This window comes from Meles meles, chromosome 2 (genome assembly GCF_922984935.1).
Source record: "Meles meles chromosome 2, mMelMel3.1 paternal haplotype, whole genome shotgun sequence".
NCBI classification, from domain to species: Eukaryota; Metazoa; Chordata; class Mammalia; order Carnivora; family Mustelidae; genus Meles; species Meles meles.
This window is the reverse complement of record NC_060067.1, coordinates 84053052-84077317: the sequence shown is the minus strand read 5'-3', so window position 1 is coordinate 84077317 and position 24266 is coordinate 84053052. Positions and strand designations below refer to the sequence as shown.

The window sequence follows — 24266 nt, the reverse complement described above, 5'->3', positions numbered from 1 at the left end:
CCTTATACCCTGTATAAAAAAATTAACTCAAAATTGATCAAAGACCTAAAATGAAGAGGTAAAGCTATACAGTTGTTAGAAGAAAGCATAAAGGAAAATCTTCATCACCCTGGATTTGACATTGGTTTCTTCTATGACACCAAAAGCACAGGTAATAAAAGAAAAAAAAAATTATACTTCATTATAATTAGGAACTTTTTTTTTTAAAGATTTTATTTATTCATTTGACAGACAGAGATCACAAGTAGGCAGAGATGCAGGCAGAGAGAGGGGGAAGCAGGCTCCCTGCTGAGCAGAGAGCCCGAAGTGGGGCTTGATCCCAGGACCCTGAAATCATGACCTGAGCTGAAGGCAGAGGCTTAACCCACTGAGCCACCCAGCGCCCCTATAATTAAGAACTTCTATGTATCAGAGTCAAAAGACAACCTCTTGGGGCGCCTGGATGGCTCAGTGGGTTAAAGCCTCTGCCTTTCGCTCAGGTCATGATCCCAGGCTCCTGGGATCGAGCCCCGCGTCGAGCTCTCTGCTTGGCAGGGATCCTGCTTCCTCCTCTCTCTCTCTCTGCCTGCCTCTCTCCCTACTTGTGATCTCTATCTGTCAAATAAATAAATAAAATCTTTAAAAAAAAAAAAAAAGACAACCTCTTCAATGGGAGAAAATATTTGCAAATCAAGTATCTGATAAAGGATTAATATTTAGAATATATAATGTACTTCAAAAACTTGACAACTAAAAAAACCCAATTCAAAAATAGGCAAAGGATTTCAATAGATGTTTCTTCAAAGAAGATAAACAAATGGCCAATAAGCCCATGATAAGATGTTCAATATCATTAGTCTTTAGAGAAATGCAAATAAAAAACCACAGTGAGATACCTCCTCATACCTACTAGGATGGTATTATGGTTTCTCCTTAAAATTATATGTTGAAGTCTTAACCCCCAGTGTGATTATACTTGGAGATAGTACAGGGAGACCCATTAAAGGTAAAGTTAAATGAAGTCATAAAGGTGACCCCTAATTTAATAGGACTGGTGTCTTTATAAGAAGAGGAAGAAACACAAGAGATCTCTTTCTGTATATACACAGAGGAAAAGCCATGTGAAGACGCATAGAGATGGTGGCTGTCTGTAAGCGAGGAAGAGAAGCCTCACCAGAAACCAATGCTGCTGCCACTTTAATGTTGGACTTTGTAGGAGTGCTGACAATACTGACTCCATCTTTTGCTTTCTATCTTATCCTTGTCTGCACAGTGACCTTCCACAGGGCCACATGTTCCAGGCCTGTTGGAGGTTTAGCGTGTGCTCTAGCTGGAATGAGGGAAGGTGTACAGATTGTGCCACTTCAGATGAATAGTAGAGATCCCTCTGGCACACAGATAGTGCTACTTTAGATAACTACCCTTTGACCTCCCCACAATGATCCCCCTGCTGTATAATTTCTATAGATTAAGGTCTGGACTTTGTGGAAAATAGCTGCATAGTGCTGAGATCATCTGTCCACCCAATCCTCCTGTCAGTAAGTTGCCCTAAATAAAAAACTAAACAGTTTGGAGTTGCTTGGTTTGTTTTTTGGTCTCAAAGTACCTTTTCAGTCCAGAGGATATTTTACTGCCCCTCTTCCACCTTCTAATAGACTTCTGACCTCCAGAATTGTGAGACCATAAATTTCTGTTGTTTAAGCCATCCAGCCTATGGTGTTTTGTTATGGCAGCCTGAGCTATCTGATGTGTATAATTTTTTAAAACACTGAAAATATGGGGCATTTGGGAGGCTTGGTTGGTTAAGCACCCAACTCTTGATTTCAGCTCAGGTCTTGATCTCAGGGTCATGAGTTTAGGCCCCGTGGGAATACTTAAATAAATACATACATATATACCTGAAAATAAATGTTTGTGAAGATGTGGAGAAATTGGAACTCTTGAGCATTGTTTGTGAAAATATTAAATGCTACAGCCACTGCAAAACAGTTTGTCATTTTTTCAAAAGGTTAAAACATACAATTACCATATGTTCCAGCTATTGCTCTCCTGAGGGTTATATCCAAAAGAATTGAAAACAGGGAGTTGAAAAAACATTTTTAAGTCCATGTTTATAGAAGTATTATTCATAACAGCCAAACGATGAAAACAACCCATGTCCTTTAACAGATTACTGCATAAATACAATATGGTATATACATATAATGGAATATTATTCAACCATATAAAAGAATGAAGGTTTAATTTATTGCAACAACAACATAGATAGACCTTGAAAACATACTTATTGAAATAAGTCAGACTCAAAGGATGAGTAGAGCATCTTCTCACTTGTATGTGAGGCACGCTGAATAGTCAAATTAAAAGAGAGAAAGTAGAATAGAAGATATTGGGAGCTGAAGGGAGGAAGAAAGGGCTAATTTTGTTTAATAGAATTTTTGTTAGGGATGATATAGAAGTTTTACAGATAGAGTGGTGATGGTTATATCACATTAAGAATATTTAATGCTGATGAATAGTAAGCATGCTTAAGAATGATTGAAATTAAATATTGTGTATATTTTACCATACATGCAGACATGCATATACAAACTCCTAAAAAAAATCACCACTGATTTCATTAGAAAAGTCTAAATATTAGTGGACTATCAGGCTCTTGGTGACAAATACAAGGTTTCAAAAATTCTAACATTTGCATGAAAGCTCAGTTTTCCATGACATTACAGATTCATTTTGTTCATTTTCAAGGAAATACCTGACACAAAATGAAGTCTGAATAACCATAATTTGTTTTCTAGTTAGAAATGGTATTCCATGAAAAAATCAATTAGGTCAGCTCACAACTTTATCACACAAGTGCTTTGACTTAAGACAACTGTCTCAGTTTGAGCTGCTCTAACACATATGGCATGGACTGGGTAGCTTAAGTTTATTTCTCACAGTTTTAGGATGAAGGTGCCAACAGATCTGGTATCTGGTGAGGGCCTGCTTTGCAGATGGCTATCTTCTTGTATCCTCACATGACAAGTAGCAGAAAGAAAGGAAGCAAGCTATCTTGTGTTTCTTTTTATAAGGGCACGTACTCCACTCATTAGAACTCTACCCTCATGACTTAATTACCTCCTAATACCTTCATATTAGGAGCTAGGAATTCAAGACACATTCAGTCCATAAGAATAGTCATTATACTTTGATAATGCTGCAAAAGTGCTTTATGCTTTCATCCCATTTTTTTAAAAAAAGATTTTATTTCTTTTTTAGAAAGTGGACAGTGCTGGGGGATGGGGAAAGCAGAGGGGGAGGGACAAACAGACTCTGAGCTGAGAATGGAGCCTGACTTGTGGCTTGATCCCAGGAACCCAAGACCATAACCCAAGCTGAAACCAAGAGTTGGGATGCTTAACCAATTAGCCACCTAGGCGCCCCCCATTTTTTTCTAATTGTGATTTAAAACCACATGAAAATTTGCCATTTTAATCATTTTTAAGTGTACAGATCAGGAATGTTAAGTATCTTCATATTGTTGTGAAACATTTCCTGAACTTTCTATAAAACTAAAGCTTTTGTCCCATTTTGTCACACACAATAAGACAGGTACTCAAGGCTTGAGATTTCACATAGTTAATTTTTTTTGCTCCATCAGGGACATCTTAAGTTGAAACTGGCATTTTTAAAAACTTGCCCATGCATTGCAGTGAATAATACAATCACTAGTATGTAAAGTTTGTGCCACTGCCTCAATTTTCATCAGTGGTTTTCTACACCATTGCTTTAGTAACTATTCAGTACAAATGTGAACACAGTGAAAAGGGCAAATAATACCTTAGTGTTATTGTGAAAATGATCTTGTGTTACAAACTTTCTGAAGAGTTCCTGGGAACCCCTCCAAGCAGCCACAGACAACACATTGAAAACCACTGATTTAGATCAGGGTTTTAGGAAGATCACTTTGAAACAAAAACAAAAAACAAAACACAGGAAGATCACTTTGGTGGTAGGATAGAGGAGGGAGATTGGGAAACTTATGAGACCAGTTAGTTTGAGTTGAAGAGGAAGGAAGCCTGAATTTGAATAATGGAATGCAGACAAAAAGGAAAAGACTGATTTCAGAGATATTTCAGAAATGAAATTGATGTACAGAATTGCAAGTATGTTTTTGGACTCATGAAATTGTTATCTTTGTGCCAGATATTATTTCTCATTTCCATTTATCCAACTCACTTCATTTACTTAATTACTCATGAAGATTGAAAATTTCTCCCGTACATTAAGAAACTAAACTAATAATAGATCTGGAAGAGGAATAAGCTAGCTATTCAGTTATCTGCTTCTACTTACTGCTTTAATTTGAGAATTTATAACCATGTTCTTTATCATCTTCTGAATATACCTGTTAAATATGCTATTTAAACATAAATAGCAATTAGATTTTTATGTCATTAGTTTAGTGTTAGGGACTAATGTCTTTTCACTGTTCAGATGCAATAACGAACAAATAGCACTTGGTTTAAACACTTGGTTCTTGATATTTCAGTTTGAAGGCTTTTTTCCCCCCTCCTCAAACAGCAGTTCAAATGCTTCACCTTCAGAAGGTGCACCGCTAGTAGGAAGTTATGGATGTACTCCTCAATCATTCCCAAAGTTCCAGCACCCTTCTCATGAACTTTTGAAGGAAAATGGCTTTACCCAACAAGTGTATCACAAGTATCGTCGAAGATGTCTAAGTGGTAAGTTGCTTGTCCTTTATGTAGCTATGTTTAAAACTAAAATATATTTTTAAATGTGACATTTAATATCAGGTTAAGATATTCTTTTATTTTGTTATAATTACCTTAAGTAAGCATTCATGTGTTTTGTAGCTTAACTCATTCAGAAATAAAGTTTAGCATATTCTTATTAGTACTGACAAATGCTTAGATTTGAGCAATGAGTCAGGAAATGGATTAATATTTGTCCCTTATTTAGAAGAAACCCAAATACATTTTGGAGATTAATGTGTTTTAACTTTCCTTGTTTTAGGTTGTGTAAAATGTCTGCTGTTTTGATTTTAATAAGTTTCTTTAACAAAAAAATGTTTTATTATTTTAACTTTTTCCAGAGAGAAAACGCTTGGGAATTGGCCAGTCCCAAGAAATGAATACCCTCTTTCGTTTCTGGTCCTTTTTCCTCAGAGATCACTTCAATAAAAAAATGTATGAGGAATTTAGACAACTTGCTTGGGAAGATGCAAAGGAAAATTACAGGTCAAATATTTTTTCACATTTTTTTAAAGATTTTATTTATTTATTTGACAGAGATCACAAGTAGGGAGAGAGGCAGGCAGAGAGAGAGAGAGAGAGAGGAGGAAGCAGGCTCCCCGCCAAGCAGAGAGCCCGACGCGGGGCCTGATCCCAGGACCCTGGGATCACGACCTGAGCGATTACAGTTAAAGGGAGTTTTCAAAAAAAGAACACAAAAGCTAGTACTGAAGTAGCCCTGTTTGAACTATGAAAGTAGCACAACATAACTAGAGAGAGGGCTATATTAGTTTCCTATTGCTGCATAGCAGATTATCCCAAAACTCAGAAGATTAAACAACAAGCATTTATTAGTTTACAGTTCCTAAGGGTCAAGACCCTAAGAACAGCTTAGCTGGGTGGTTATTACTTAGATATCTCATTTGCAGTCAAGGTGTTAGACAAGGATGCCATCTCTGAAGACTTGACTCAGGCTGGAGGAGACAAGCTTATTCACATGGCTGTTGGCAGGAAGTTTTAGTTCTTCACCACATAGGCCTCTCTCTCAGTGGGCATTTAATAACATGACTTCATCCAGAGCAAATAATCTAAGAAAGATGGAGAACTTCCAAGATGGAAGCCTTGGTATCTTGTATAACCTATGCTTGAAAGTGACATACCATCACTTCTGCCGTGTTATATTGTTCACACAGACCAACCCTGGTACCATACCTGGTAGGAGGAGACTACCCAAGGGTGTGAATATCTGGAGGTAGGATCATTTGGAGCCATCTTAGGGGCTGGCACAAAGGCCAAATGAAATTTTAAAGAGCCACTAGAGACTTCCCTTGCATATGCATATACACCCCAAATTGATAAATACATAGAGCCAAACTAGTTGTAAAGATGACTTGAGCCAAGAAAAAATAGGGCCTCTTATGATATGTCTAGACTCATCTATCAAATCTCATTTTTTCCTTGTAGTGCTCTAGTTCTCTAGGCAACAGTGGTACAGAATGTGTTCTCTGAATGACCCAAACTCTAGTCTCTAGATGTCTATAGATATTCTCTTCTTCATCCCTCTGCTTTGCTAACTCATTCTTTTCATCCAGGTTAGACCTTGTTTCTTTGAGAAATGTTCAGAATAAGTTTTGAGAGTGTTTATACCAGACTAAAAGGGTGAAAAGAAACATGAAGTAGACTCTTGTACACTATTCCTGGAAAATGGTAGGAGGAAGAAGAGATGGAAAGAAGAAAAAAAGATAATTTTATACTCACTGTTTACGAAAATTTAACATTCTTCAAGTTCTACTTGTAAATCTTAAATAAGAATATATTCTTAATCAGTTATTGTAATCTTTCAGAGGAATACAAGATGCTGCAAATTTTTCTGGGATAAATTACATTTGCCTGACATATATAAAAATAAAGACTATTGAATTTTCTCCCAGAATCTTTATCTTGATCAGGAATGACAGATACATAGCATGTTTACCTCTGTTTCTCTCTTCTGTTATTACTGACATCTCTATTCAAACCCAGCACTGTTTAATGTTATTCTTGAATTCAGATCTATAGTCTTATCAAAATTTTGATAGCTACTGCCAGTTTACCAGAGTTGGCAAAAGGGAAAATTTGCTATTTATGATTTTGATGTTCTCATTGAAACAGTGATGTGCTACGTGTTAATGGGTTGTGAAGTCAGTTTACTAGTTTGAAAAATATCAGACTGCACTAAACATAGTAAGGATAAATTTTTCCACAATTAATACATACATGCAAATTTCAGAATTGTTGCAAAACTTATCTATGCTGTTTTAATATTTTTAATAAACATATAATGTATTTTTATCCCCAGGGGTACAGGTCTGTGAATCGCCAGGTTTACACACTTCACAGCACTCACCATAGCACATACCCTCCCCAATGTCCATAACCCCCCCGCCAACCTCCCTCACCCCAGCAACCCTCAGTTTGTTTTGTGAGATTAAGAGTCACTTACGGTTTGTCTCCCTCCCAATCCCATCTTGTTTCATTTATTCTTCTCCTATCCCCCTAACCCCCCATGTTGCATCTCCACGTCCTCATATCAGGGAGATCATATGATAGTTGTCTTTCTCTGATTGACTTATTTCACTAAGCATGATACCCTCTAGTTCCATCCACGTCATCGCAAATGGCAAGATTTCATTTCTTTTGATGGCTACATAGTATTCCATTGTGTATATATACCACCTCTTCTTTATCCATTCATCTGTTGGATGGACATCTAGGTTCTTTCCATAGTTTGGCTATTGTAGACATTGCTGCTATAAACATTCAGGTGCATGTGCTCCTTCCGATCACTGCATATGTATCTTTGGGGTAAATACCCAGTAGTGCAATTGCTGGGTCATAGGGTAGCTCTATTTTCACATTTTGAGGAACCTCGATGCTGTTTTCCAGAGTGGTTGCACCAGCTTGCATTCCCACCAACAGTGTAGGAGGGTTCCCCTTTCTCTACATCCTTGCCAGCTTCTGTCATTTCCTGACTTGTTAATTTTAGCCATTCTGACTGGTGTGAGGTGATATCTCATTGTGGTTTTGATTTGTATTTCCCTGATGCCAAGTGATATGGAGCACTTTTTCATGTGCCTGTTGGCCATCTGGATGTCTTCTTTGCAGAAATGTCTGTTGTGTCTTCTGCCCATTTCTTGATTGGATTATTTGTTCTTCAGGTGTTGAGTTTGCTAAGTTCTTTATAGATTTTGGACACTAGCCCTTTATCTGATATGTCGTTTGTAAATATCTTCTCCCATTCTGTCAGTTGTCTTTTGGTTTTGTTAACTGTTTCCTTTGCTGTGCAAAAGCTTTTGATCTTGATGAAATCCCAATAGTTCATTTTTGCCCTTGCTTCCCTTTCCTTTGGCAATGTTCCTAGGAAGACGTTGCTGCGGCTGAGGTCAAAGAGGTTGCGGCCTGTGTTCTTCTCAAGGATTTTGATGGATTCCTTTCTCACGGATTTTGATGGATTCCTTTCTCACATTGAGGTCCTTCATCCATTTTGAGTCTATTTTCGTGTATGGTGTAAGGAAATGGTCCAATTTCATTTTTCTACATATGGCTGTCCAATTTTCCCAGCACCATTTATTGAAGAGGCTGTCTTTTTTCCATTGGACATTCATTCCTGCTTTGTCAAAGATTAGTTGACCATAGAGTTGAGGGTCTATTTCTGGGCTCTCTATTCTGTTCCACTGATCTATGTGTCTGTTTTTGTGCCAGTACCATGCTGTCTTGATGACGACAGCTTTGTAAAAGAGCTTGAAGTCCGGAATTGTGATGGCACCAATGTTGGCTTTCTTTTCAATATTCCTTTGGCTACTCGAGGTCCTTTCTGGTTCCATATAAATTTTAGGATTATTTGTTCCATTTCTTTGAAAAAAATGGATGGTATTTTGATAGGGATTGCATTAAATGTGTAGATTGCTTTAGGTAGCATAGACATTTTCATAATATTTATTCTTCCAATTCAGGAGCATGGAACATTTTTCCATTTCTTTGTGTCTTCCTCAATTTCTTTCATGAGTACTTTATAGTTTTCTGAGTACAGATTCTTAGCCTCTTTGGTTAGGTTTATTCCTAGGTATCTTATAGTTTTGGGTGCAGTTGTAAATGGATTGACTCCTTAATTTCTCTTTCTTCTGTCTTGTTGTTGGTGTAGAGAAATGCAACTGATTTCTGTGCATTGATTTTATATCCTGACAATATACTGTATTCCTGTACAGTTCTAGCAGTTTTGGAGTGGAGTCTTTTGGGTTTTCCACATATAGTATCATATCATCTGCGAAGAGTGATAGTTTGACTACTACTTTGCCGATTTGGATGCCTTTAATTTCCTTTTGTTGTCTGATTGCTGAGGCTAGGACTTCTAGTACTATGCTGAGTAGCAGTGGTGATAATGGACATCCCTGCCGTGTTCCTGACCTTAGCAAAAAAGCTTTCAGTTTTTCTGCATTGAGAATGATATTTGTGGTGGGTTTTTCATAGATGGCTTTGATAATATTGAGGTATGTGCCCTCTATCCCTACACTTTGAAGAGTTTTGACCAGGAAGGGATGCTGTATTTTGTCAAATGCTTTTTCAGCATCTATTGAGATGCAGCATCTATTGAGATCATATGGTTCTTGTTCTTTCTTTTATTAATGTTTTGTATCACATTGATTTGCGGATGTTGAACCAACCCTGCAGCCCTGGAATAAATCCCACTTGGTCATGGTGAATAATCCTTTTAATGTACTGTTGGATCCTATTGGCTAGTATTTTGGTGAGAATTTTTGCATGTGTGTTCATCAAGGATATTGATCTGTAGTTCGCTTTTTTGATGGGATCCTTGTCTGGTTCTGGGATCAAGGTGATGCTTGCCTCATAAAATGAGTTTGGAAGTTTTCCTTCCATTTCTATTTTTTGGAACAGTTTCAGGAGAATAGGAATGAGTTCTTCTTTAAATGTTTGGTAGAATTCCCCTGGGAAGCCGTCTGGCCCTGGGCTTTTGTTTGTTTGGAGATTTTTGATGACTGTTTCAATCTCCTTACTGGTTATGGGCCTGTTCAGGTTTTCTATTTCTTCCTGGTTCAGTTGTGGTAGTTTATATGTCTCTAGGAATGCATCCATTTCTTCCAGATTGTCCAATTTGTTGGCGTAGAGTTGCTCATAGTATGTTCTTATAATTGTCTGTGTTTCTTTGGTGTTAGTTGTGATCTCTCCTCTTTCATTCATGATTTTATTTATTTGGGTCCTTTCTCTTTTCTTTTTGATAAGTCTGGCCAGGGGTTTGTCAGTCTTATTAATTCTTTCAAATAACCCGCTCCTAGTTTTGTTGATTTGTTCTATTGTTTTTTTGGTTTCTAGTTCATTGATTTCTGCTCTGATCTTTATGATTTCTCTTCTCCTGCTGGGTTTAGGGTTTTTTTCTTGTTCTTTCTCCAGCTCCTTTAGGTGTAGGGTTAGGTTGTGTACTTGAGACTTTCTTGTTTCTTGAGAAAGACTTGTACCACTATATATTTTCCTCTCAGGACTGCCTTTGCTGTGTCCCACAGATTTTGGACCATTGTGTTTTCATTATCATTTGTTTCCATGAATTTTTTCAATTCTTCTTTAATTTCCTGGTTGACCCATTCATTCTTTAGAAGGATGCTGTTTAGTCTCCATGTATTTGGGTTCTTTCCAAATTTCCTCTTGTGATTGAGTTCTAGCTTCAGAACATTGTGGTCTGAAAATATGCAGGGAATGATCCCAGTCTTTTGATACCGGTTGAGACCTGATTTGTGACCCAGGATGTGATCTATTCTGGAGAATGTTCCATGTGCACTAGAGAAGAATGTGTATTCTGTTGCTCTGGGATGAAATGTTCTGAATATATCTGTGATGTCCATCTGGTCCAGTGTGTCATTGAAGGCCTTTATTTCCTTGTTGATCTTTTGCTTGGATGATCTGTCCATTTCAGTGAGGGGAGCATTAAAGTCCCCTACTATTATTGTATTATTATTGATGTGTTTCTTTGATTTTGTTATTAATTGGTTGATATAGTTGGCTGCTTCCATGTTAGGGGCATAGATATTTAAAATTATTAGAACTTCTTGTTGGACAGACCCTTTGAGTAGGATATAGTGTCCTTCCTCATCTCTTATTGTAGTCTTTGGCTTAAAATCTAATTGATCTGATATATGGATTGCCACCCCAGCTTTCTTCTGATGTCCATTAGCATGGTAAATTGTTTTCTGCCCCCTCACTTTAAATCTGGAGGTGTCTTTGGGTCTAAAATGGGCTTCTTGTAGGCAACATATAGATGGGTTTTGTTTTTTTATCCATTCTGATACCCTGTGTCTTTTGATTGGGGCATTTAGCCCATTAACATTCAGGGTAACTATTGAGAGATATGAATTTAGTGCCATTGTATTGCCTGTAAGGTGACTCTTACTGTATATTGTCTCTGTTCCTTTCTGATCTACTACTTTTAGGCTCTCTCTTTGCTTAGAGGGCCCCTTTCAATATTTCCAGTAGCGCTGGTTTGGTGTTTGCAGATTCTTTCAGTTTTTGTTTGTCCTGGAAACTTTTTATCTCTCCTTCTATTTTCAATGATAGCCTAGCTGGATATAGTATTCTTGGCTGCATGTTTTTCTCATTTAGTGCTCTGAATATATCATGCCAGCTCTTTATGGTCTGCCAGGTCTCTGTGGATAAATCTGCTGCCAATCTAATATTTTTACCATTTTTTGTTACAGACTTCTTTTCCCAGGCTGCTTTCAGGATTTTCTCTTTTTCACTAAGACTTGTAAATTTTACTATTAGGTGACAGGGTGTGGACCTATTCTTGTTGATTTTGAAGGGGGTTCTCTGCACTTCCTGGATTTTGATGCTTGTTCCCTTTGCCATATTAGGGAAATTCTCTCCAATAATTCTCTCCAATAGACCTTCTGCTCCCCGCTCTCTTTCTTCTTCTTCTGGAATCCCAATTATTCTAATGTTGTTTTGTCTTATGGTGTCAGTTATCTCTCGAATTCTCCCCTCATGGTCCAGTAGCTGTTTGTCCCTCTTTTGCTCAGCTTCTTTATTCTCTGTCATTTGGTCTTCTATATCACTAATGCTTTCTTCTGCTTCACTTATCCTAGCAGTGAGAGTCTCCATTTTTGATTGCACCTCATTAATAGCTTTTTTGATTTCAAGTTGGTTAGATTTTAGTTCTTTTATTTCTCCAGAAAGGGCTTTTATATCTCCAGAGAGGGTTTCTCTAATATCTTCCATGCCTTTTTCGAGCCCGGCTAGAACCTTGAGAATCATCATTCTGAACTCTAGATCTGACATATTACCAATGTCTGTATTGATTAGGTCCCTAGCCTTCGGTACTGCCTCTTGTTCTTTTTTTTGTGGTGAATTTTCCCACCTTGTCATTTTGTCCAGATAAGAGTATATGAAGGAGAAAGTAAAATACTAAAAGGGTGGCAAAGACCCCAGGAAAATGCACTTTAGCCAAATCAGAATAGACCCCAAATCATTGGGGGGTGGGGGGGAGAAAGAGGATATAAAGAGGTTCAGAAAAAAAAGAAAAAATTAAAAAAAAGAAAACAAATAAAAAAAAGAAGAAAATATATATACATATATATTAGATAAACTAGTTAAAAAATGTTAAAAAAGAAAACAGTAAAAGTTAAAAAAAATTTAGCAGAAGAAGAGAAAAAAAATTAAATTAACCGCAAGACTAAAGAATCATGGGGAGAAAGCCATGAGTTCCTTGCTTTACTTTCTCCTCCTCTGGAATTCTGCTGCTCTCCTTGGTATTGAACCTTCTCTCCTTGGTAGGTGAACTTGGTCCTGGCTGGATTTCTTCTTGATCTTCTGGGGGAGGGGCCTGTTGTAGTGAGTCTCAAGTGTCTTTGCCTGAGGCGGAATTGCACCGCCCTTACCAGGGGCTGGGCTAAGTAATCAGCTCGGGTTCACTTTCGGGAGCTTTTGTTCCCTGAATGCTTTCCGTAGAGTTCCGGAGCACGGGAATGAAAATGGAGGCCTCCCGGTCTCCAGCCCAGAGGAGCCAAGAGCTTGGTGCCCCACTCCTCAGTGCGCCCTCAGAGAAGATCGCCCAATTACTCCCGTCTCCCTGGCCTCTGGCCGCACTCTGCGCTCGCACAGCCTGCGACCAGTTCAAGGTAACCCCGAGCTGAGAGCTCACTCCTCGGCTCTGCCTCTATAGCCAGCTTCCCCATTCTAACACCTGCAAGCTCTGCGACACTCAGACACCCCCGATCCTTCTGTGACCCTGCGGGACCTGGGGCCACGCTGACCCCACGTGGACTTCACCCCGGTTTATAAGCCTTTGGAGCGATGTCCCTCAGTGGAGCAGACTTTTAAAAGTCCTGACTTAACTCGGCATCAGGGAAATACAAATCAAAACCACAATGAGATATCACCTCACACCAGTCAGAATGGCTAAAATTAACAAGTCAGGAAATGACAGATGTTGTCCAGGATGCGGAGAAAGGGGAACCCTCCTACACTGTTGGTGGGAATGCAAGCTGGTGCAACCACTCTGGAAAACAGCATCGAGGTTCCTCAAAATGTGAAAATAGAGCTACCCTATGACCCAGCAATTGCACTACTGGGTATTTACCCTAAAGATACAAATGCAGTGATCCGAAGGGGCACATGCACCTGAATGTTTATAGCAGCAATGTCTACAATAGCCAAACTATGGAAAGAACCTAGATGTCCATCCAACAGATGAATGGATAAAGAAGAGGTGGTATATAAACACAATGGAATACTATGTAGCCATCAAAATAAATGAAATCTTGCCATTTGCAATGACGTGGATGGAACTAGAGGGTATCATGCTTAATGAAATAAGTCAATCAGAGAAAGACAACTTATCATATGATCTCCCTGATATGAGGACGTGGAGATGCAACATGGGGGGTTAGGGGGATAGGAGAAGACTAAATGAAACAAGATGGGATTGGGAGGGAGACAAACCATAAGTGACTCTTAATCTCACAAAACAAACTGAGGATTGCTGGGGGGAGTGGGGGTTGGGGGGGAGTGGGGTTATGGACATTGGGGAGGGTATGTGCTATGGTGAGTGCTGTGAAGTGTGTAAACCTGGCGATTCAGAGACCTGTACCCCTGGGGTTAAAAATACATTATATGTTTATAAAAAAATAAGAAATAAATAAAAAATTTTTAAAAAATCCTGATTTAGTGCTCCATTGTTCCGCTGCTTGCCAGGAGCCGGCCCCTCCCACCATGGTCTATCTTCCCGTCACTTTGGATTCACTTCTCCACCAGTCCTACCTTTCAGAAAGTGATTGATTTTCTGTTTCTAGAATTGCTGTTCTTCTCTTTGATCTCCCGTTGGTTTTGTAGGTGTTTGCAATGTTTAGATAAGCTATCTAGCTGATCTCCTGCTACCTGATGTAGTCTCAGCCTGCTACTTCTCTGCCATCTTCTTATCTATGTTTTTAAGTGCACACATTATATGTGTGAATGTTGTGTAAAGTCATTGTTATAATTTTTTAAAAGATTTTATTTATTTATTTATCAGAGAGACAGTGAGCGAGCACACAAGCAGGGAGGATGGCAGGCAGAGCAGGCAGAGGGAGAAGCAGGCTCCCCGCTGAGCAAGGAACCTGAGCAAGGACCTTGGGATCATGACCTGAGCCAAAGTAGCTGCTTAACCGACTGAGTAACCCACGCGTCCTGTTCACTCTTATAATTAATCTCAGGATATTTTGCTCTTTTTGCAAACACTTTGTTTGGTCTTCAGGACTTTCTAATAACTTTTCTGATATGCCTGTGACCATCCAAGTCTAGGTTAGGAGTTCTTCTGTGTTCCTATAGTTGTCTGTGTATGTTTCTAGTAGTTTTTAACACATCATTTTGGCTCTGTTTCTGCAATATTTGTGACTAGCCTGGATTAGCTCTTCCTTAGGAAGTATAACATAGTGGTTAAGTGTCTGAAGGCTTTGAAATCAGACCTAAATTTGAATCCCAGCCTATTAATTACTGTGAGCTTGACAAGTTATTATTCCCAGTAAGATTTAGGTTCTTTATTTATAAAGTAGGGGAAATTATGGTAGATATACTCAGAGGATTATTGTGAAGATTAAGCAAAACAGAACATGTAAAGGTCTTGACATATGATACACAGTAAGCACTTAATAAATTGTTACTGTTATTAGAAAGATCAATGCTTAATCTATCCCTTGACTAAATTTAGCAGTAAGATGATTACAATAAGGAAGGAAAGAAATAGCTTATGTATCTTCAATGTGCCAGCTCTGGTCTAAGTGCTTTAAAAATATTATGTCATCTATTCTTAAAAAGTAGGATATTGTTATCCCCATTTTTAGGGATATAATTACAGGCCTAGAATTCAAATGTAGCTCTTTCTGCTTCTCAGCCTTTATGTTTTCCATTCATCTAAGCTGTCTCGTAATGAGGAGTAAATGAGTAAATAACAACTGAGAGACTGACCATTTGCCCCTGCTCTTCACTCCAGCAGTTATGCTGCATAGTTGGGTTGTTATTAATGTCATACTTTTGGTCTTTGGAATTGGTTTACTAAAAAATAAGACTAAAAATCCAAATATTGTAGTAGTCTATTGGCCTTTACCAATATAAACTAATCTATAACAAATATCAATATAATTTCCCATATGAGAGGTATCAAGGCAGATTTGTTATTTCTGAGATGGTGGTTCTTTAGTCCTTAGTCCTTAGCCTTCAGTCATATAAGCTCAAAGAAGAGCATCATTTATGGCTACCAAAGCAAAGAGCTCAGGTCACCTGGTGGGTGTGCTGTTGGTAGTCCTACATTTCTCTTGGTGGCTTGCCAAGAAACTTATTTATTTTGGATAGACTATCACTTTCCATCTTGAAAATAAGCTGGTAGTTACAAAGGACACACACACACACACACACACACACACACACACCCCTTTATTGTGAATAAAAGCTAGGGCTCGGCAGAATTATGTTACCGGTAATGAAGAAATTGTAGTCTTTATTCCACTAGGGCACTTAGAACAACTTAAGGATCCTAACTGAGGGATCTTTTAATTGTGACATGTTTTAGTGGAATAAGCTAGACATGGTCCTTTTACTGCTATCTTGTTGACTTTGTTCATTCTCATGGGTTCTACTCATCACCATTATGAGCCCATGTAGTTTGCTAATACACAGTCCAAAATTTGTCTTCGGTTCTCTAGGTAGTTATAAAAGAATACAAGGAAATTTGTTTTCTGATTTTTGTAGTGATTATAATTATTTTAGCAAAATATCTTTTATGAAATGTACTTTATTACTAAAGCAGGGAATATGTGTTAGGAGCCACTTAATTATCTTTGTCATTTATAGTTGAATGGATCAATTACACATAAGGTCTACGGCACAAGAGTATAGTCTTTCTCTCTCTTTAGTAAAGATTATGTTCAGAAGGATTTAAAACCATGCATTATAACCTTGGTTTGGAAAAAATATAAAACATTCCCAATGTCACTAAAGCTTTTGACCATGTCTTCAGAAATACCAAGGTGCGATCCTCTGTCTGTCCAAAGTCACACCATAGTTGTCCATGGGCTGCCTCATTCTGCAGGTTCCCAGTATATGTCCATGAGGTTCTATGGCTGAGTGAACACAAATACCAAAACCATCTGTGGATTACTAAATAACCACTTCAGCTAAAAAAACTGCATACTAAAAATTATATAACTTTAAGCCTTTATTTTTTGCTTGGGCAATTTTTGTCATGTTTGCTTCTATCTCATAGATGTTTACATTATCCTAGCAAAATTTTTATTATAAACCTTTTATTTCCTTTCTACAGGTATGGACTAGAGTGTCTGTTCAGGTTTTATAGTTATGGACTGGAAAAAAAATTCAGACAAGAAATTTTTAAGGATTTCCAAGAAGAAACCAAAAAAGACTATGAATCTGGTAAAACAACAAAACAAAAAACTGCAATAATCTTATTTTATTTGCAAATTGTAAACCTGAGTCAATAAAAAGGGAAGGAGTTCATAACTATTTTCTTCAGAGTAGGACATTTAAGACCTTCAGGCCACTATGATGAAGGATATGGGGTACAGTATAATAAGAAGGTCATTCCTGTGAGGTGTTGGAAAATAACTACACCCAAGTGTTTCCTTTATGGAGTAGTATTTTGCCATTTTTCCCTTGACAAGCATGAAGATAATACTCACCGATGTTCTATTACATGAAAATTCTTTGTAATATCAGCACATATGCTTGGAAAGATGGACTAGCACAGTGGGTAACAGTGCAAGTTTGGGGCTAGATTCATATGTAGATCTGAATCCCATTTTCACCACTTGCTAGCTGTGTGACTTTGGTTAAGTTACTTAACTTTGTTAGCCTTAGTTTACTCGTCAGTAATATACACAAGAGCACTTATATTACAGGTTTTTATATGGTTCAAATTAGTTTAATACATAAAAACCACTTAAATAATCCCTATTGTATAACAAATGCTTACTAAATGTTAGCTGCCATTATTATTACAATGTCTTATTCTCAAGATCTAGATAAAGTATATGCTGGAAGATAAATGGTTAATTGCTGATGGGGTCATGTTTAATATGAATCATTTTTTAAATTCTATATAATTAATTGTGTATATTTTTCTTTGTTATTAGGTCAGCTATATGGATTGGAAAAGTTTTGGGCTTATCTAAAATATTCTAAATCTAAGACACAGTCTATTGACCCAAAACTTCAGGAATACCTCTGTAGCTTTAAGAGGTTAGAAGACTTCCGCATTGATGTAAGTTGGTTTTTTTTTAAGATTTTTATTTATTTATTTGACAGAGCGAGATCCCAAGTAGGCAGAGAGGCAGGCAGAGAGAGGGGAAAGCAGACTCCCTGCTGAGCAGAGAGCCCTATGCAGGGCTCCATCCCAGGACCCAGAGATCATGACCTGAGCCAAAGGCAGAGGCTTGCGCCCATAAGTTTTAAGTCCTTACTTCTGTAGTCTTTTTATTACCTTCATATTTTGAGCTATCAGTGACTTTCTTAGCTTTGGTTTTACAATTTTTATTTTATTTTATTTTATTTTTTAAAGATTTTATTTATTTATTTGACAGAGATCACAAGTAGGCAGAGAGGCAGGCAGAGAGAGAGGAGGAAGCAGGCTCTCCACGGAGCAGAGAGCCTGACGTGGGACCCTGGGATCATGACCTGAGCTGAAGGCAGTAGCTCTAACCCACTGAGCCACCCAGGCGCCCCTACAATTTTTATTTTTTTAACTTTTTATTTTGAAATGGTAATTTTCTAGTTTTGAAATCAAACTTTAAAACAGGTGTAAAGATAGTACAGAGAACTCCCATATACTCTGTTTATCCAGATTTCCCAAGTGTTAACATCTTAGGTAAGCACAGTACAATTGTCAGCTTCCTTTAATTTTGATACGCCCCTGTAATTAAACATTTTATAGATTTAGTAATTTTACATGGGTATGTTACCAATTTCTTACTAGCAGTTTGGAAATTTTTCATTTTCTATATAATTTTATTCTATACTTTTCATAATATATGCTGATATAACATGGATTTAAGTTTCCCCACATAATAAAATTAAGACAAGAATGTTATATACATATATAAAGACAGAAGAGTGAACCTTAAACATTTGATATCAAGAGGAAAAGGAAAGCATTAAAAAAAAAGAATGAGAAGAAAATAAGATAAAGGAAAAGGAGGAAAAAGAAATAGGAATCAAAAGAACAGAAGAGATAGAGGTGAAAGGAATGCTAGGTCCATCTCTGCTTATATTGTAATATGTTTGTCTTATATTTTGTGTAAATAGGTTTCATGGCCCAGGGACGGAATTAATAGAAGTGCCTGTCTCTGGAATTAAGATGTATCTAGAGTGGCCTAGCCAGTTCTGTCACAAAGACATCCTTGCTCTGTGATAGTGACTTTTGCCCTTCTGAACAGAAACTAAGAATTCAGGCCTCTGCTTTTAAATACAATGGAAGATTGGAGAAGGATGTTATGGTCTTAACTTGTCTCCAAAGGAAAATATTAGGCTGGTGGTGTATAGTTCTGGGCTTCCAAATTGTAACTGGAAAGGTCTTAAATGCTGACTTTTTTTGAGTGCAGAATACCTTTTCACTGCCTACTCCCCCACCCCCCGCTTGCAGTCTGAGGGGATTTGGGAGCTCAATGGATATTAATGTTTGAAAATGTTTAAAATTAGTACCATCAATAATGCAGTTTCCTAATCCTAGAAATCCTGGATAAACCTTCAGACTCACTGAAGATTATTTGATTTGTTATCTTTTTTTTCCCCCTGCTGCTTTCTTTCATCTGTTAAACATTATCATTCAAACAAGCCTAGCATAGGAGTTTAGGGTTGTAAGGGACTAGAGTTATAAATGCTTTGCAGTTGACAGAAGTTGAAAAAGGAAGGAAAATAGCCTCTTTGAAACATTTTCTTGGAGGCAGAGAACCCAGCCTTATATTTATGCCCTGCAATGTAGTTCAAGTCCTAAAACATATGAGAGTCTTAATAAATATATGTTGAGTGAAAGAATGAACAAGTACAGGTAGGCTGAGTTATGTAAGGAGGAAATTTAAATTGAATACATTAAATTGCTGTAAAGTTTTTGTTATTAAGTAAAATCAACTGAAATGCCAACATAGTTTCCTTTTTTGTTGAAAAAGTCTGACCTTAGATCACAAAGGGAGGAAAAATGGTAAAATTTTCACTAAACTATCTTTCATCTTTGCAGCCCCCTATTAGTGAGGAATTTGGAAGAAAAAGACATTCATCTACTTCTGGTGAGGACAGTAGTCGTCATAGACTTCCATCTAATTCCTCTACAAAGCCACCAAGTGCTGCTAAGCCTACATCTGCTAATCAGCTTCAGGCCCCAATAAACTGTCCCAGAAGGAATACTTCGCAGGAGTCCAGTGACAATTCACACCAGAACAGTGCTGCCTCAGTCTCAACAGATGGTGAAATGCCTGAGAAATAGACTCTTATGAAAGTTGTATGCCCTTGAAATCGACATTTACATCAGTATTTATTTGGGAAAAATCTTCTGATGTTTAATTGTGATAATCACAAAAAAGAAAAAGGAAGAAAAGTGGTAGCATTTTTTTTTCTAATAAGATAAATTCTAAAAACATTTTCCCTGATGTCATGAGCAAGGATAGTTTTGGTGACCTTTTATAGAGATCCTCTAGTAATGTATTTTGGTCTCAGTATTTCTTTTACAAAGTAATTGTTTACAAGGACAGCATTCCTTAAATATATACAAAAACAATACAAGGAATGCCTAACGTTTCAGCTCATACTTCTTAAAGAAGATATAGTATGTTGTATTCATCTCTTCTATAGAGCTTTCCTAAAGAATCCAATTACCCTGCTATCATTCATATTTGAACTTATCAAAAACAAAGGAAGATTACGTATATATTTTTTAAATTCAAAAAAATATAAAGTGATACATTTGCTTTTCTTTTTGACATATAGTTTAAGGAAACTTTTTTTTTAACCAAAATACAATTATATTGCAGTTAAATTGAAGTATAAAATATATGCATTTTGGGTGCTGGGTTTTCCTTTTTTTTTCTGTAGTCATACCTCATAATTTCCATAGTTATTGTGCTGGTGTGGAGTGTTCTGAATTGGCATCAGCTGGTTACCTATTAGAAGAGATTTACTTTTTGTGACTCTATAATAAACCAGAACAAGTAACTGAAAACTTGGTTGGGATTGTTTGGAATATTGTTCTAAATCAATTAAATCTTGCCCTGTTTTGAAAGCATCTGCTGTTTGTACATCTACAGGTCGGTATGTCACAGGCAGTCAGATTATCTTCAATTTAAAAGTAGTACTTAGTTTTTCCTTTTTGTTTCTTTTAGTTTTATTTTATGCTCATGTTTTCAAGAGTTACAACAAATTGATTTCTAATTTTTATTGCTCTTGCAACTGATGTAAATGGTAGTTTCAGTTTTTGTGGGAATTAAATAAAGCACTTATTCTAAGTTATTGCAATTGATTTTTAATTATTTTGTTTAGAATATAGTTTAAAAGCTTTAATATTCAAATTCTGCTAGTAGAGGACCATTGTATTTTGTGAATAGAGTTTCAGCTATAAACTTATACATTTTTATTTACCACATATATTTTCTTGGCAGAGCAGCTAGTTTAATAACACAAAATTATTATTTTCTTTTTGATGTCTTGTTCTTATAGAATGACGACATTGAGATACATATAATCTTTGGATAAATGGGCTATTCATCAGGAACTAAGAGATTTTTAATAGTTATTACCCATGCTTAAATGATAATCTACAGTTTTATATTTAATTTTTGGGGGTCATTTTGTTGTGTTAATTTTAAGAAACAGTCAAATTTAAATATTCAGAAAATAAATTTTACTTAGAGATGTTGGAAAGGGAGCAAAACAACTAAAGATTAGAATAATAAATTTCTGAATGTTTTCTTAAGTAGATATGTAGTGCTGGCTTTTCACTGAGAAATTTCCAGACCATACTTACTAGCTTTAAGGGGGTCTCTTGAAAAGATCGAAAAAATTTTCTCAGTATCCTTTTTGTATTGAACCCATACATCTGAAACCTGTATTTAAGATTATTTCTACTCACCTAAATATCCAAGTGTAAATTTGATTGGAAAATTGTATATTTTATATGAAAATATAGTAATCAAGAGTTTTGTGATGTGTACTTAGAAATTTTATCATTATTTTGGTTATAAATAAAAGTGATACATGTAATTGGGAAATTTAGAAAAGCACAAAGAAGAAAATAAAGTACCTTTTCAAAAAAGAAAAAAAAAACCCAATCAGTATCATGCTATACATGTAGTGTTATAACTTGCTTTTCCACATATTAGAGGTGAGCACTTATCGATGTCATTATTTCTACACCATGACTTTTACAAGTCACGTAAAATTCCAAGATATACTTCATGTTATATCATAGTTTATATTTATTTAATCTCCTGTTGAATGTTAACATGTGGTGAGCTCTGAGCTGTTATAAAGGACAATTTAATCACATCTCTACAGATGAATCTGTGTATATATCAAATTGGAGTTGTAGGGAAGTTCACATTTATGAAAGACTTATCTTAGTATAGTAATGGTTTTTGTTGTAAAAGGGAAAAACCCGCCTTGGATTTCTTTCAGTTATCGAAAATTGGTATTAAGGTAGACCTTTTGTAAAAGCAAAGTGGCACAATGAGAACTTGAGGAAAGTGGAGAGGATACTTTACATGATTTCAGCTTATTAAAGCTTTCCTAAGAACACACTACTTTCAGATAACAGGGGAAACCTGTACTACTAGTATAAATTCCCAGAAGCTGAAATTCCAGGTAAACATGTATTCCCATTTAACACATTCTAGAATGGTTGCACAGTTTATATTTCACCAACAGAATCTGCTTTCCTATATCCTCACCAACACGGGTTATTATAACTCTTTCTCTTTGATAGATTGAGAAACAAAAAATATTATTTTAATGAGGTTACTAGTGAGTGATAATTTTATTGTTTATAAACTACATTATTTGTAGATGGCTTGGTCATATCCTTTTTCTTCCTTTTGTGATTATCTTTTTCTGATTGATTTATAGGGCTCTTTTACTTATCAAGAACATTAACCTTTTGCTTTCTAATTTTGTTTCTGTATGTTTTACAAGGTATGTATATTTTTTTGGTAAATTTTTAAAAAAAATTTACTCCTGAAATTTTAAGTGTAAAAGTTCAAGAAAATAAAAGCATTGTTATTCAATGAAAATAAAAACATTATTGACTGTAAATCTAAATAGCCCTACCCAAAATTTATATAAGTGCCTAGAGACCTTAGATGCTTCCTTATGATTTTGCAGTTTTCAATTTTATAAATTGAATTTTATAAATTTACAAAAAAGCAACATTAATATTATTTAAATCCAAACTACTTACTTTTTAAGAAATAGGTGAGGCCATATTTAGAATTCTTTCGTTTTAAAATAGATTTTATGTTTTAAACTTGTTTTGCCAGCTTGGGAAACCTGACAGTCTTTCCACTCTGATAGTCTCTCCTTGACTTCCTGTTCTTGACACTGTACTAAGTGATGTTACCCCTTTCCTTTTTGTGCTTTAATCTTGTCTTTCAATTATTTTTTTAGTTCTTATGAAATTGCTTCTTTTTATTTTATTCTTGCACAAGACTGATCCAATAGTGGGTAATGCCTAATTATATCACCACTAGATGGCAGAATGGAATAAGTCAAATCTGTAGTCTTTTGACAGAGAGAGAGAGAGAGAGAGAAAGAGAGTGTGTGTGTGTGTGTGTGTGTATTGAACTCTCACTCCATCTTGTGGTGACATATAATTAAATCAATTACTCTTGCATTCCTAATAGTCATATGTGTCTCAACAACTCATGATTACCTCATTAGGCAATGCCAGACTGTTCTTAGTTATTAGTAAATATAGTAACAGCATTAAAATTTGTGTGTGGTTAAAGATAAAAATACTATTGCTTTGGGTTTTTTTTTTTTGTCCTTTTAAAGTTTGACATACTTCATTAGCATTATTTGTGATTAAGTCTCAATTTGTAAACAAGAAAATTGTAAGATAAGTCCGTTTAAGTGTCTGGCTAACCTAAGCTGTACAGTTAAATCACACAAGTCAATGGATCCTGCCTGAAACATGAGAAACTTATAATTAGATGTTACTCTTATAATTAGAGCAAATTGTTATCACACAGCTAGTTGAATGACAAAGCAAGAATTTGAATTCCAAGTAGTTTGAGTTCTAGACCCCAAGCTCTTCATCTTAACCAGAGCGTTCTTTAACAGCAGTCTGAAATATTGAAATGTATGGACACTGACTCTAAAAGTCAACTGCAATGATTCTTATCTATTATAAAAGCAAGATTAGATTCTTCTGGTTAAGACTGTAAACTTTTTGTATCATGGATATCCTCTGTAGTAATGGATGGTCTAGTAGAATAAATATACACATTGAGTTCTATATGGTAAATCCTCTTTTGAAGGAACATCATGATTATGGAACAATATAATTTATGCATTTAAATATTTTCCCAGAATGGGGTATGGTAAATAAAACTATTTACTTATTATGGTAATAAAAACTAAGCTGAACATTTTATCTAGAACATGATTATAAATTTTGTATTACCTTGAGATTATTATTGTCAACTAACAATACTGTAGTATTCATAAATAATGGTATGTTAGTCTCAAAAAGGCTTGAAGGAAATATGCCGCACAATTAACAGGAAGCACCTCTGGCTTTTTACTTTACCAATTTTCTGAATTGTGTACAATGTGTCTTTTTTTAAACTTGACCAATTAAGACATGATTTGGTTAACAGAATGGTTTCTACCAGTATAGTGTACATATTTGCTTCAGTAAAAAAGCAGAATGTGCTCTTTTTGTTTTAATTTTGGTTTCTTCCAGGTAGTATTCCAGCTCTACAAAATTGAATACCTTTCTCAGAGTGGTTTTTAAAAAAGATTTTATTTATATGAGAGACATAT

General features: G+C 36.2%; 1 protein-coding gene across 8 annotated transcripts in view; it reads left to right on the top strand.

Moving 5' to 3' along the window:
* The window catches only part of LARP1B (La ribonucleoprotein 1B), a 143527-nt gene extending 121137 nt beyond the window's left edge, over positions 1-22390 (top strand). For 7 of the 8 annotated variants that reach the window (XM_045991221.1, XM_045991211.1, XM_045991203.1 and 4 more), the window contains 5 exons: positions 4546-4706; positions 5078-5222; positions 16549-16658; positions 17378-17505; positions 19474-22390. In XM_045991221.1, the coding sequence (XP_045847177.1) occupies positions 4546-4706; positions 5078-5222; positions 16549-16658; positions 17378-17505; positions 19474-19719 (790 nt within the window). In that variant the 3' untranslated portion in view covers positions 19720-22390. The remainder of the gene's footprint in view (positions 1-4545; positions 4707-5077; positions 5223-16548; positions 16659-17377; positions 17506-19473) is intronic. The other variant, XR_006816468.1, reaches the window with a different exon arrangement.
* The last annotated feature ends 1876 nt before the right edge of the window (positions 22391-24266 follow it).